General features: G+C 39.8%; 2 protein-coding genes across 11 annotated transcripts in view; one reads left to right on the forward strand and one right to left on the reverse strand.

Annotated features, from left to right (window-relative positions):
- yipf6 (Yip1 domain family, member 6) overlaps positions 1-15,281 on the forward strand; it is a 798,052-nt gene that overhangs the window by 192,223 nt on the left and 590,548 nt on the right. The window lies entirely within an intron of this gene.
- The window catches only part of rxfp2l (relaxin family peptide receptor 2, like), a 78,115-nt gene that overhangs the window by 36,704 nt on the left and 26,130 nt on the right, over positions 1-15,281 (reverse strand). The window contains exons 2-4 of the mRNA XM_028816841.2: positions 8,041-8,187; positions 4,796-4,867; positions 3,372-3,477 (exon numbers count right to left, since the gene is read on the reverse strand). Of these exons, the coding sequence (XP_028672674.1) occupies positions 3,372-3,477; positions 4,796-4,867; positions 8,041-8,187 (325 nt within the window). The remainder of the gene's footprint in view (positions 1-3,371; positions 3,478-4,795; positions 4,868-8,040; positions 8,188-15,281) is intronic.

Raw genomic sequence — 15,281 nt, forward strand, 5'->3', positions numbered from 1 at the left:
TTACCTGGCACTGTAGGGTTGCCACCCGTCCTTTAAAATACGGAATCGTCCCGTATTTGAGAATGAAATTGCGCGTCCCGTTTTGAATCAATACGGGACGGGATTTATCCCGTATTTTTTTTATCATTTTTTTTAAAGCAGCGTCTCATGCAAATCATCCCACACGCATTTTATGAAGATGCCTCCTTTCGTAGTTTTGATTGGGTAATACTTGACGTCATCGTTAGTTTGATTGGTCTTTTTAACTGTCCAGTGAGGAGGGCGGGTCTTTTAAGTACAGTCTGCAAAGTGTTGGCACTGGGATGTGGCACCCGCTGCAGTATGTGTCCCTTATTTTTTTGTATTAAAAGTGGTAACCCTACGTGGCAGGTAACAGTTATGTTTGGTCATGAAGTCGTCTAAAATCCGCCACGTGCCCTCTTTTAAGTGTGAGAAGTAGATATATATAGCCAAATTCTCGCGCTTCGTTGCGGCTAAGTACTGCTTTTAATTTTTTAAGAAAAGAAAACCTTTTTAAACGGATCGAAAATACAGTATACCAATAACAATTTGTTAAGGATCTGTTTTTTTCTGAACCTCGCTTTTCACAGCTGTCGCGCTACGGCGTGTGTTTCGTTTATTTGACAGTATGTAGATCGTGGTAATTACATTCATGGCATTCGTTTTCTGAATCACAATCTGACTGTATGGGTGGTTACCTGCCAGGTAACGCTTGTGGTTGGTCAGGAAGTCGCCTTACATCCGCCACGTGCCCTCTTTCTGTTCCCAGAAGCTGATCATAGAATGGTTTTAATAGTTTACTTTCAAATAATGCAAAGAGTATGCGACACGTGTTTCTCCCTAATTCTGGGGTCATCAGGCATACACACTCACTTCATCCCCTCTCGGGAATCGAATGTCTATCGTCAGCGCCAGAGTTGAAGCCCCTAACGTTGCGGTCAGCAAGTCGGCTAACATCCGCCGTGTGCCGTCTTTCAGTTGCGAGAAGCAGATCATAGAATGGTTGAAACTGTTGCCCCTAACGTTGCGCTACGGCGTGTGGTTCGTTTATACCTCGTGTCTTCTCATTAAACTTTTATCTCGCGAATATGTTATTGCAATCCGCAGCGGGAGCGTTTCTATAAACTTAATTTAAACTTACGTTTTACACCGTGCTTTCTTTCCCTTATGAACATGCTTGTATGCTTCACTCGCTGGCTTCTTATTGTTTCGCTCCCTTCTCAATTGTTTAATGAATTTTTTGTTCTTCGCTGTTTGCGGCTCTTCCTTCATTTCTCCCTACTGAGTTCTTTTATCTCGCGAATATGTTATTGCAATCCGCAACGGGAGCGTTTCAATAAACTTAATTTAAACTTACGTTTTACACCGTGCTTTGTTTCCCTTATGAAGATGCTTGTATGCTTCACTCGCTCCCTTCTCAATTGTTTAATTAATTTTTTGTTCTTCGCTGTTTGCGGCTCTTCCTTCATTTCTCCTTACTCAGTTCAGTCTTTTCACGTGATTACGTGGGAGGCGTGATGACGTGACACTCAACTCCGCCTCCCACGGCCATCAAGCTGCCGTCCATTACAGTATATTGTCAAAAATGAGGTTCCAGTTATGACCATTACGCGTTGAATTTCGAAATGAAACCTGCCTAACTTTTGTAAGTAAGCTGTAAGGAATCAGCCTGCCAAATTTTAGCCTTCCACCTACACGGGAAGTTGGACAATTAGTGATGAGTGAGTCAGTCAGTCAGTCAGTCAGTGAGTCAGTGAGGGCTTTGCCTTTTATTAATTAGTATAGATTCATTGCTGTTTTGTTATTATAAATATTTAGTTTGGTTTTATAACTGATGACCTCAGTTATATGTAGTGCCCATCAGATTATAACAATTATCTTGTAGGACCTTTTAATAGTTATTCTCAGTGAACTGCAGTAGATCTATTTACGTACATGAGCATTTCCATACTGCATTCTGATTTACATTTCTAAGTATCTGAGTAACACAACTTTTATTTGTGATTATGTAGGGATGGCCATCTGATCTACCCCAACATTCTTAATACTGGTTGTTCTTTATTATTTTAAAGACATTTATTGATAATAAGTTAATGTTTTTCAATATGTTTACTTGTTGCCATTTGGTTTACATCTAAACCACACACAAATACACAGAGTACATACATTTTGTAGGAGGAGAACTGGCATCCTGGCTGGGAAGGAGGATGGTTTCTTACCCAGATTGGAGGCCAGAGCAGAAGGGCACACAGATTGGCTGACAGGATGAGAAAATATCTTTGTTCCCAGCTGCTATAATATAACGGATGGACCAGTGGAATTCAGGAATCGGAAGCAATTCCATCCCCCATACACCAGGTAGCAGTGGTACTTGTGTGACAGCTCAGTCGGGATACCCACAGGGGTGCTTGGGAGTTGGAGTCTAGAAGTGCAAACCTGACAGTGTTCCTGAGTACCGATAGAGGGCACTATCGGGGGAGGACCTTCCTACTTTCTATATGACCAGACAGTGCTTCTAGGAAGACACTGGAAGCATTCCCGGGTCCAGCTTAAAATAGAGCCTGCTGCCTCACATCAGTGAATCAAAGTCAGTTGGCAGCGGCAACACTCAACAGGAGGAAGAAAGTAGAAAGAACTAATTAGGTTTATCTTTATTGTGTAAATTATCTTTGGAAGAATGATTTGGAAAATCTGCCATGGTTTAAAAAACATCTTTTATTTAAACCTACGAATGTGTTGAGCATTACTGTGTCTTGGGTTTGGGGTTCAGTGGCACAACCTTGTGGTTGCAATTTATAAAAAAAAAATCCAGCTCCCAACATGCTTCAATAAGAAGTGTTATGTGTGTATCTTGACAGTTTTCTAAACATACTGCATCAGTGATTTGACTGAACAGCCTACAGCATTTACACCCTTCCACCAGTGATCAGGTTTTCAATGTTCACTGGGCACACTAGAATTCCTTTGTAACATGTATGTTGATTTGCTATGTCCCTGTTAGTTATGTTCATTCTCTGTCTCTCCCTGAAGTTTCTTCACTCTGTCCCTGTACCCCCTTGGCTGTGCCCTCATCTCTGTCAACCTATTGCTAACTATAAACCCCTTCATGATGAGTTCTCTCTTCATACTCAGAATTTTGAGAAGGCTTGCGCTGGAATTGAGATTCTAATTTCCAGATACCTTTTGTACATTTTAAGATAGTTATGAAGACACCAAACACTTGCTTGCCTGAATGCTATTATATCGCTGCCCAGATGCACGATAATGAATTGCTAATGTCAAACTGGGCAGATAAAAAAAATGTAGCAGATAGAATTTTTGTGAATCCCTGATTAGTTGTACAGCACAAATACATTTTAGTTTTTACTCACAGAACTGTTACATTGGATGATACAGCTGGCACAGCCTCCAGATCCTTCTGTATGCACAAGATTTTTCGGCTTTCACAGGTGCATTGCTCTGGGTAGACATCCAGCACTGCAGAGCAAACACTTGGGTTAGTGACACTGGCTCCCAGATATACAGAGGTTGTAAAAGACAGAAAGAAGCTCTTAAATGAAGCAGATTACATGATCCAGGGTCTCAGGAAGATGCCATTGACATCCTGTTAAGTGCAAGACTGGAGAGTGAGACCTCAAGGTTTACGAAAAGACTGTGCTTACAGGCCCAATCAATATAAAAGACTACAATGTGATAGCCAGTGGGGCACAAAGACCGGTGTAAAAGTCTAATAAGTCAAAGCGGCTCCCTGTTAGAATAGCCAACAGCACAGCTGTTCAGTAGAAAGACCTGCCGTTAACAGTTTTTTTAATTCTTTTTGGCCAAGAAGTAGCTGAGGTGAAGGTCACATTGTCAGAACAGGAAGTTTGCTCTTCTGGTTAACTTTAGAATGCCTATCAGGCCACTGAAAGACAAGCTTTTTACATGACTGGGATGAACATCAGGGGCTTCTGTTGCTCCAGAGTACAAGGTTACTTTCTCAGGCTGTAAACCATGAAGACAACTGAGTTCCTGTTTATTTTTTCCAAGCCATAAAATAATCATTAAAATGGACCGACAGTCAATCTGGAAAGGATGTACCACTTAACAGTTTTCTATTCAACCTGAGAAGTTTTACTGTTCCTTCCATTGCCTCAAGAGTGCATGGCCTTTGGTCATGACTCATAAGAAGATTTTAAGGTAGCTAGAAGACTTCAACTGAGCAACCTCTTCATTTAAAATTTTGGGATAGAGAAAACACATGAGAGAAATCTTCACTATGAGAAAATAAAAATGGTAGAAAATTCACAGGCAAAATGTTGACCAGCAATAATTTAAAAATTAGCAAACTCTGCCCTAGCCCACCACAGACAATCTATTATCTTTGGGAGACTTTGGGTCACAAACTTACAAAAGCAACCAGAGTGTCCTCCCAGCCTTAACTTGTTCCACATATTCATGTCATCCTTTCTGAATCATATTTACATAATCCCTGCTGAATGAAAGTGACCCTGTCACATACACACTTAAGTGATCAATTTGTCCTTTAAAGGAAACATGTCTTGACAGAAAGAATTTTGCTTCCCCTCATTTTTACGCCAACAGCTGCATTCCTGTTCTGATGTCATTATTTTAAGGATGCATCAATTCTCCAAAACTGCAGACAAGTAGAAGGAATGCGTTTACAACAATCCAGCCAATGTTTAACTCTTTAGCTACCAGCTCATTTGCCCATGTGCTCCATATCTGGCCTGGACATCTGCTCCACAGTATATTTCTTGAAGCTAAGGGGGAGATAAACAACAGACATACTTACAACATTCTTTTGGCTCTTCGGTTTTTGTTTTCATAAATGAATTAAAGAGTTGAGGCCAGCCATTGTCATCAACTGGAAATGGACAAGAACACAAAGTAACATGAATGAGTCGTATGGACAAGACATGCTAATGCAGAAAGTATTGTTATGATCCATCAAGATAAAAAAACAGTCAAAACAGTTAACCACTGCAGCTGACCCGAGGATCACAGAGATCCACCTTAATGTTCAATCAGAATGTTGGATTTATCATGTTGTAATTGTCATGTTCAGTTGCTTGGCAGCTCTATATTAGTTTGGAGTGAGTTACAATCGATGTGTACATGAACCACTCTCTTCCAATTGGATTAAATGGGACTTAAAATTAATGGGTTGATGGATATTGATAGATTGGTCATTGTATATTTGAATATTTGACTGACTCCTTAGTCCAAAGTGATTTATAATGCCAGTACAGTGTAAAATTATTTCTGTAAAGATAAAGTTTGCCTTCTACAGCTTCTTTCATACAATGATGAACACTGCCTATTGACATTCTCATTCCCTGCCATCATTACCACTGTCACACATTGGGAATACTACATTTTTACCAGGTTTAAGACAGAAGTCATACCTGAAGAAAAGCCAATCCAACAATTATTATGTCAGTTGGGCATGTATTGCCTTATCTTATTTTACAGTCAGAGCCTATCATAGTGGCTTCTAACACAAGACAGCAGCCAGCTCTGGTGCCACCATGCCAGTCCATCACAGGGCCCACTCATGCTTCTAGAATTTCTAGAAAAGTTTGGAGGATGCCACCAGATATGTGTAGCAAAGAAATCAAATTAAAAAATAAAAAATGAGGGACAGATAGAATCAGGCTAACATCAAGCTCTACTTTGGACCAAAGAGTGATCCAGGGGTGGGGAGTATGTAGCAATGCCACATAAGGGGCTTCATTTATTACTGGGTATGTCCTGTTTGGTGTTTGTTAAATGTTAATAACAACACTGGTTGTGCAGATTCCTGTTTGTAAATATGGAGACTATGTCTGTGGAATTTGTAGTTTGGATGGACAGCAGGATGTGGCTGTCCTTTTCGATTTGTTCATTTCTTGACTGACTTCAATTTCAGCAGCACCTAAAGCCCTTTATCAACTGGACATTCGCAGCAGAGGATTGCGTGTGTCCGCCAGATTTAGGGACAATAGTGGGTTCTTTTTTCCCCAATCCAGTCCACCAATTTGACAATGTGTGTGAAGAGGCATGCTTCAGAAGACCATTTACCTTCTGGACTCTGATGGTAGGACTGTGTTCTCTATCCATGTTCCGAGAAGCAGTTTACTTAAAGGGAGTATTCTGCCACATCTTTCTCTTCTGATTTTATGTGTACAGTGCCTACAAACCCCAAACTACAAATCCCACAAGCCCCTCTGCATCCGTGCAAACTTGTTTAAAGACACAGACCCTAAATTTACACACAGGAATCTGTGTAACCAGTGTTGTTACTAACATTTAACAATCACCAAACAGGACACACCTACTAATGAAATAAACCCTTGTGTGGCACCACTACATACCAATGTTTCAAAAATGTCTGAAGTGTGGCTGTGAAATACGGGAACTGTCATATCTCTAGCAATAACACAAGTTTTTGGTTTGTAAAAGATAAAGTACTATACTACATTCTGAATACCCCCTATATAAGGAGTCAAAGGGATGAACATATACAAACAGAAAACTCTTCAGAAAATATCGCTCTATGGGACTTCTAGGATCTTCTTCTCCAACCAAGGACTGTCAGGTTAAAACTCCATTGATCCAGGAAATTAGTGACTTGCCCTTATAAACACGGTGACTGAATCCCATTAAATTCTTGAAATTGAACTTTCCAATTTGTGTGAAAGTGAGTTTTGATTTCTATTTGATAAGTGAGAATTTATCAGGGCAGTTGACTCCAACAAAATAAGTGATGCACTGAGGAAAAAAGGCCTGAGGTGTCATTCATGTTTTGAAACTAAAATAGTAACAGTATGTTCAAGAAACATCCTGACTGTGGTGCAGTGATAGCAAAATTTAATGAAGCTGCAACCCAGCAGCAATCAAGACAATGAGAGTGTCATGTTATAACATCCAAAACCAAGAGGTCACAACAGTCATAATCTACATCACTAAAACTCTGCACTTCTAATGTTCCAATCTTTCAATCTTCCAAGACAGTGAGGCTCAGAAGTCACAATCATTTAGAAGGACACAGTTTCATTGATATGACTTATTGGGAAACTGAAACTGTGAGGTCCTCATGTACAATCAGAGGGCAGTGCCATTATCAAACAGTTATTATCATAAGCGACTGTCAAAAATGATGTAGTGGTTAAATAATAGACTGTGAAATTCAGTTATTTTGTGGGATATGGCTGTGATAAAGGATGGGTCAGTCGTTAGCATTTGTGCCCCATAGCTATAAAGTCCTGTGATTAAATCCAAGCCCGAATCCCATCTTTGTGAAAATTGTATGTTCTCATTGTAGTTTATTTTGACTGGCAATTCCAAATTAGCCATGTATGATTTCATGTGTGTGTTATTGTGTGTGAACAAGTGTCCTATAGTAGACTGTGGTCTCATCCAGGGTTCTCACAACCTTATATTGCAATAAGTAGACCTGAAGAATCAATAAAATACAAAATAGGAATGAATAATTATGGTACATATCACAGACATTCTGATCAGTTAAAGGAAGTGTGCACAGTGAAAAACAACAATGGATCTGCAAGTCCAGGAAAATGAGAATGTCATGGCATGGCAGTTAACACCTATCTTGGTAAAGCAGCAGTGATATCATAGTCACTGCAGTCTTCTAGAACAATTGGACAGCTGTCTTCGTAGATCATGATAATTAGATTTTGATGTGCTATAGCAGAAAACATAATTGAACGAGGCAACAGGACAGTGATTATGGCCAGCTACTACATATTTTCATATGTCACTGTTGATTCTCCGTATTTTTTGAAGTTAAAACATATTTACATATCTGCTAGCGTCTGGTGAGGCCCCATTCTGAACTGCACCTAATTTTGATATCTGCCATTCTTCATATACAAACAGGATGGAGTTGCCCTTCCTGAATTTCAGCCGTTTCTGGAAAGGCCATTTTAGCACACAGTTCATGCATATTTAGTGATTTTCAAATTCCATAGTATGTCACAAGCTAAGATCTACAACTTTACATGTTTTGCTTCCTTGTTAAGATTACAACTATCTTACCACAATTCTCCTCATCGGCTCCATTGTCACAGTCCACATTCCCATTGCAGTGGAAGAGCTGCAGCAAGCAAATGGTGAGATTCCCACAGGGGAAGAAACCCAGGGGGCAAGCATCAGCATCAGGGTGGAACTGGACTGCAGTCGACTCTGCAAAAAAACACTGAGACATTTCTCAATCGGGAACACATAAGGGATTGGGATTCAAAATTCTTTTGAGTTTTATCATGTCATAGTAATGTTCACTCAGGAGCAGGCAGACTGAAATGCAATATATAGACATTCTCTTACTGCACAGAACATGTTCACTCTTACTGAGGCACTGTCCAAGCTAACCTGACAAGTTTGACACCCATGGGGCAATAGGTACCAGTCTACTTTTTTTCATGAAGTTTAACCAAGCCAAGCAATTAGTGCATGATCGTGTGAAAGGCAAGCTTGAAACAGGGTTAGTCTTAGTAGGTTCACACAGGTATGTAGCTAAGTCTTGTCATCAAAGCCCTGATGGCCTCTTGTGGAGGTACAGCCTCTCCTCATTTTAGACATAATGCCAGATGTACTGTACATATAGCAGATGTGCTTATGCACTATTACCAAATGCAAACATTACATAGTTTTATACTTCTCTGTAAATTTTGAATTTTTTTCTAAATACCAAGTTACTTTTTTATAACTTGGCATTTTGAGCCTTTATTCAGAGATGAGTGCTATATAAGAATGAGTTGAAATGAATATCCGAGCTGCATATCAGACCAGATACTACTTAATGGTGGATGCTTGATTGTTGTCATTAGTAATCTCATGCCTGCCATTGTAGTGACTGCAGCACATCTGCCATCATAACTAACCACATAAATTCTTGCATTACACAGTACACTTCTATCACTGCCAGCAATCTCATGCCTACTAGTGGTAATAAAGTCTGCTATTGTGAATTGTATGAAAGATTATTCCTGCCAAAATGAAATGCAATCCAACATGTTACCTACATTGCAAGCAATGCTTATGAATTGGTGCCTTTAATTTTGGTACAGTTTTATTGTGTCATAATTCAAAAAATCATAATCAAATGATTGGTTGCTTTTCAGTGTGGCATGCAATTTTTGTGCCTGTTTAAAATGCAATACAGAAGCATATTGCATTTTAATTCATGTCCATAGATCATGTGTCATAACTAAAAGCAAAGAAAGCATATTGCATTTCAATTGAAAACCACACACTAATCATGCCAAAACTAAATATAATCAAATGACCAATCAGAGTTAAAAGGTGGGGCAAGGGGCATCTATACTTGGGGTAATGGTGAGTTGATAAGGCACAGGATCATCCATCTCTCTGAGCAGGTGGGAGTGGCGATGTAAGTGACAGTTTAATTCTCTTTCTTGTAGAAAGAAGGGGAACATTTTATAAAATAATATCTAGTTATCACTGGGAGTATGAATAAAAAGCTTTGAAAAAACCAAGCTTGTTGATGCTAACAAAACTTTCACTATATTCAGTATTTAGTTAAAACTGTTAAGTCACCCCTTGAAAATTTAACTGCACTGCTTAATTCACTATGTATAAAAAGAAAACAACTAAAGACAAGTTAACATAAGAGTAAATGTTTTCAGCAAGATCTAAAAGATATTTTTCACTGCTTCATTAATCACTCCACGGATCATATTAATGAAGCTACCAAAACTAAGAAATATTTAGGGCGGTTGACGCCCATTGTCCCACCTTTTGACACCAATTGTTCATTTGACTACACTTAGTTTCGCACCATTAATGCGTGTTGTTTAATTGACATGCAACATACTCAGAGCAGCTGTGAAGCAAATTTTTGCTTTTAGTTATGATATAAGATCAATGTACATGAATTAAACCATTCAATATTACTGACCACTTGTTGCAACTAGCAAAATCACCACTGCCTATATTAATTAAAATTAGGGTTATCAAAATTAAAGTGTTAATGCATACAATTAACTTCAAAAGGTATAACACACTATTTTTCCTTTATTGAACTTGTTTGACTCCCCTTGCAATTTAAGGTATCAGAACTCAAAGTTGTGGCCGACTGTCTGCATATGGGGAGCCTCGGCAGTCCTGGCAAAGTTGACATTCTTTTACAAAATTAAAAACCATTTTTAAAGATTACTTTTAAATTGCCAAGTTTTTAAATAAATAAGCAACATGAAATGTTCTTCAGTTGTTACATACAAGTAGTCAAATATCAATACAGTTATTTCTGAGGGCAGCAATCTTCAACCTGCAAGGTACAAACAGTTGTCAGGTGGCACACAAGGGAACAAAAGAAAAAGTGGGATTTAAAAGGGAAATGTTTACACAGTGGCCTTACCCAAGTCTCCATGCTCAGCTGTGGTTCAATTCCACTGCTCAGTCTGACGGTGCTCCTGCTGTAAGACTCCAGTCATGAATTTCCCACCCTAATTCTCCTCTTCTATGTCTACCGCCCACAGCAAATCAAAGACTTTTAATGCTCTCAATCGCTCCAAGGAACAGTTCCCTCTTGCTCGATACCTCATTGAGACAACCCATGCCAGGATGCAGACTGCTTGGAAACCACATGCCAAGAATGATAGATTTATCGTGAAAGTGTCTCAAGTGAATCCTCTCTTTCACACCCACTCCACACACATGAGCAGTTTGCACACAGTGTCTGTGTCTCTTTATCTCTCAGATCCAGCCCACCAATATTACAAGATTTTTAATTATTTGTGAACCTGTTTGTTGTACCATCATACTATGTTTTATAAAGTGCTAAGGCAGAAGTGTATACAACAGACAAAGTTTAACAATTAATAATATCTAGCCATAGATTAGTCAAAGACAAATAATAAATTTAAAAATATTTGCCCTATGTGTGCCTTCATGTGTCTGGGCTTCTCTTGACTGGTGTTTGCTAAATCAAGCATGTTCCCCTAAAGCCTGCTTCTCAGACTCTGTCATTTCAATATGCCTTGCTTGTCTCCCATCATGTTTTTACACTTTCCATCTTTGAAGGCAGCTCTCAGGGTGCCTCCTATGCCTTTACTCCTCCTTGTGTGTTTCATAATCACACTTCCTCTTTTGATCGCATAGCCAAAGCCAAACTGACCAATCATACTAAACCCAATCCGATTGCTTCGAAGGACCAGATACACACACACTTACCTTAGCATTTTATTATACAGTAGATAAAGTACATGTATATAACATTTCATTTTAGCAATATTAAAATTTATAATCAGCAGAAAGCTTTTGTTTCAGACAGAGTTGCCAGTGTAACCTTCATCCTTCCTTTAAAAATAAATACAGGAATAGGCTAAAGTCAGAAGTAGAACTGTTTCTTAAACTTAGCAAACCCAACATTGATAATAATGAGCCAATAAAACGTAAAGACACTCAAACTTCACAAATGACTGAGTTGTTTTGCTCTTTTTTACCTGAAGATATACATAACTTTAGTTACTTTTGTTCTAGTTTTGATCTGGATTAATTTGTAACTATATCATTTTGGTACATTAAAAATATGGAAATTTTAAGCCATTAGCAGTAACCAAGATATAGGATCATGCTTCTTTTCACAGCATTGGCTTTAAATTAGTAGCGGTCCTGACCAGGCCATGATTTAAAGTTTTGGAACCCTTGACTTAAACTACTGAGTTAATTCTGTCAAAGAAAGATGCAATTTATGATGCTTGCTTTTGATTTAAAATTCTACCAGGTGGTTCAAAGGTCAAAATTATCGATACTTGTAAACTTTGTGTGGACAAATGTACCGTAAATATCAGAGAGAAGTAACACATCCTTGGCTTAACATTTAAGAGCAAAACATGCAAGATGATGCTGTTAAGATGTTTAATCAGGCAGCAAAATCTGCAGGAGACTACAATCCATTAATGTAAAACTTGATGTATGTCCATAAATGAAACAAAATCAAAAGCATTAACTACCACTACTTACTGCAAGATGGATTTCATCAGACTGCAGATCTCTAAATATAGTTGACAATACAGAGCTGAGAGATGTCATTTAGCAAAATATGACAATTCCTACACATTACCGTCACAAGGGACAATTATGTCACGTATCAAGAATTTATATGAAAGAAACAAGTCTTCACAGTTTGAGCAGCTACGAAGCTGTACAGCAGTAACATCCATTAAGAGTCAGATGACTTGATGTATTTGAATAGGTAATGGTAATACAAAAGTACAAAAGGGAATGAATTGTATTCTTGATAGCTCACTCCATGAACTGAGACATTTGTGCATATCTATGTGTAAATAAAGAATTGTTCTGAATTTTCATGTGGTTTCCCTAAATGATTTATCTGAAAATAGAGGAAAGTGTTTTCCACCACACAAGCTGAGCATCACTATTGTCCACATATTCTTCACCACTTGTGACCATACACTCTTCGTGAATTACCTGTATCATTTAGTCGCTAATACAAAAGCCCCCCTATCTCACCCTCACAAATAGATGCTGACTTTTTCTGCAGAGTGCTCTCATTACCACCTGCTAATGATACAGCAGAGCACAAAAGGCAGGTCAGCACAGGTTAACTATGACTGGATGGCACATGCCGAGTGGTAATGTCAATAGCTATGGCTGCAAGTGAAATGCATTTATGAAAGCTAATTGGCATGAATACCACAGAGGAGGCATCCCTGTGATGCGAGGCTAAGTAGTAGAGGTGGAATGGCTATGATGTGAAAATGGACATTTCTTCACACATTGCCCAACAGGGCTGTCTTTCATATCTCAAAAAAAAAACGCAACTTTTTATTTAAAAAATGATAACTGAAGGTCACAAAAGCTAAGCAAATTCACTGCAATATCCTTGAAGAATACATATGCTGGTATATCTATATATATAAAATCCCTATGTGCGTCCAGGTGTCCGTGTGTGGGTGTCTTCTGGTGAAGTGCGCATGCGCGGGGCACAGTGCGGCGCGCGATATTACTGTCAGAGAAAGTTAGAGGCGTTTTACGGAAATACAAACCAGTATTACTGCGAGAGGAAATTAAAGGTACACAATACAGTGACGCATATTACAGCCACATACAAGCCAGTATTACTGTCAGAGGAGATTAAAGGCATATTACCGACGCGCGCGCCTGTATTACCGCCAGAGAAAATTAAAGGTATATTACGTACGTACGGACGCATATTACGGACGTACAAGCCAGCCAACGTACAAGACGGTATCCTTCAATAAGGGCGCGCACAGGCATCCTTCAATAAGGGCACGCACAAAAAGGCGAGCCTCAAAAGGACGACCTCAATTGCGCGCAGCGAATAAAGGCGCGTGTAAATAAAGATCTGCACCTGTTGCTCTTCACATATTCCAGAGCCATTTGAACTAAATTATCTATGCACCCTTATTGAATAGAGCCGTACAAGACAGTATTACTGTCACAGAAAATTAAAGACACACAATACACGGCGGCAGCCCACGAAGAACGGTCAGCTCAGTAAGTAAACATCAACAAAAGAAAGGCTGAAAGAAAGAAAAATACGACCAACAAAAAGAATGAGGTCAAAGTCCCTTGCCATTTAATATAGACTGTTCCTGCTAATGTTTATGCACTACTGTTCTAGCGCCCGTTATTGTAACGGGCTAAATGACTAGTAAACATATATTATGACGTGTGAGTCGCTGCCTGGCACCCAAAAGACAAGGTTAAGTCTAAGGATTTCAGGAAAATAGCTTTATTTAACTCGAAACAGGAACAGCAAGATTATTTATTGCAGTGGGAGCTACCACTCTACTACACACAGACACAGCAAATGGGCAGGGCCAGGGCCAGGTCAGTAACCAAATTACACTGTTCCCCGCATCATCCATCGGGCAACAGACACGTTGCACAAGGAGGTGGTGAGCTTGCGGTTGCCACTGTGGCGCTGCAAACCTGTGGGGCGCTGTGAACCTGCGGTTGCCTCTGTGACGGACAAACAGCCCCCAACAGACACATCAATCGCGTTTCGGCAAGTCACCCCCATTGGGGAGGGTCTCATAAGAATTAAAAAATCTCACAATATACATATATATATATATATATATATATATATATATATATATATATATATATATATACATATATATATATATATATATATATATATATATATATACATACACAATATTACATATTGTCATGCGCTGGTGCATAGGGGACACTGAAGGGCTTTAGTGACTGTAACTTTACCGCAATACCAGGAGTTGACACTGTGTTTTCATACTTTGTCTTTCTCCCTCTGTAGATTGGAAGATTAACAGCTAGGATATCGCTGACATCACATCCGGTGTCAGTCCACTTGGACCTGCCTCTTCCTGCTGGGAGGACTGACAACCAGAAGCTTCACCATCTTTGCCATATCCACATTACTAACCGAGAATGGTAAACCGGATGGACGCAGGGACACTTACTAACCGAGAATGGTAAACCGGATGGACGCAGGGACATCCGGCCATGGGCCGTGGACGCAAAACAAGTACTGCGCAGGCGCCCCACAAATCCTACCCCCCCCTCCAAGCAACCCCCCCCCCAAGCAATGGGAACCGGATGGAATGCAACGTAAAATAAGAAATGAGGCGCCGCGACCACAGAAAAAAGGAGTCAGACGCCGGCAACGCACACAGCGCCGCACGAAGCCCGTTGCACACGAAACGGGACACACACAAAGAGGAGGATTCAACAAGCCCCTAGCACACAAAAAAAAAGAAGCTGCGAGCGCCACACAAAGCCCATTGGACACGAAACGGGACAGACTACGGACATAGCACACGAAACGTTCACAAAAACGACGATTCAGACCCACGACCACACTAACATAAATAAGAAATGACACACAAAGCCCCATTTCTGAAGGAACCATCCGTATTAAACATACGTCATCTCAGCACGTTCACACTATGCAGCATAGGTGGATCTCATTACAATGAGGCACTATTAACCATTCAACCGCAGAAAAGGCTCCATATTAACAGTGAGTGCGATCCTCCTTATTACTTATCCATATTTCTCACGCTGAAGAACAAACAAGTCATGAATTCACGATCACGGGTACAAAACGATACGGCTCGAATAATGGGACCAAACACACGAACCCGCATGAAAAAACAAAATACACGTCAGCGCCTAAAACGGCACAAGCAAAAGATACACGTCACGGACATCAACGCCAGACACCTGCTAAACGCTTGCGCCACTTGGCTGACAACGCGTTCAATAATGAGTCCACTATT

Source organism: Erpetoichthys calabaricus, chromosome 12 (genome assembly GCF_900747795.2).
Source record: "Erpetoichthys calabaricus chromosome 12, fErpCal1.3, whole genome shotgun sequence".
NCBI lineage: Eukaryota > Metazoa > Chordata > Cladistia > Polypteriformes > Polypteridae > Erpetoichthys > Erpetoichthys calabaricus.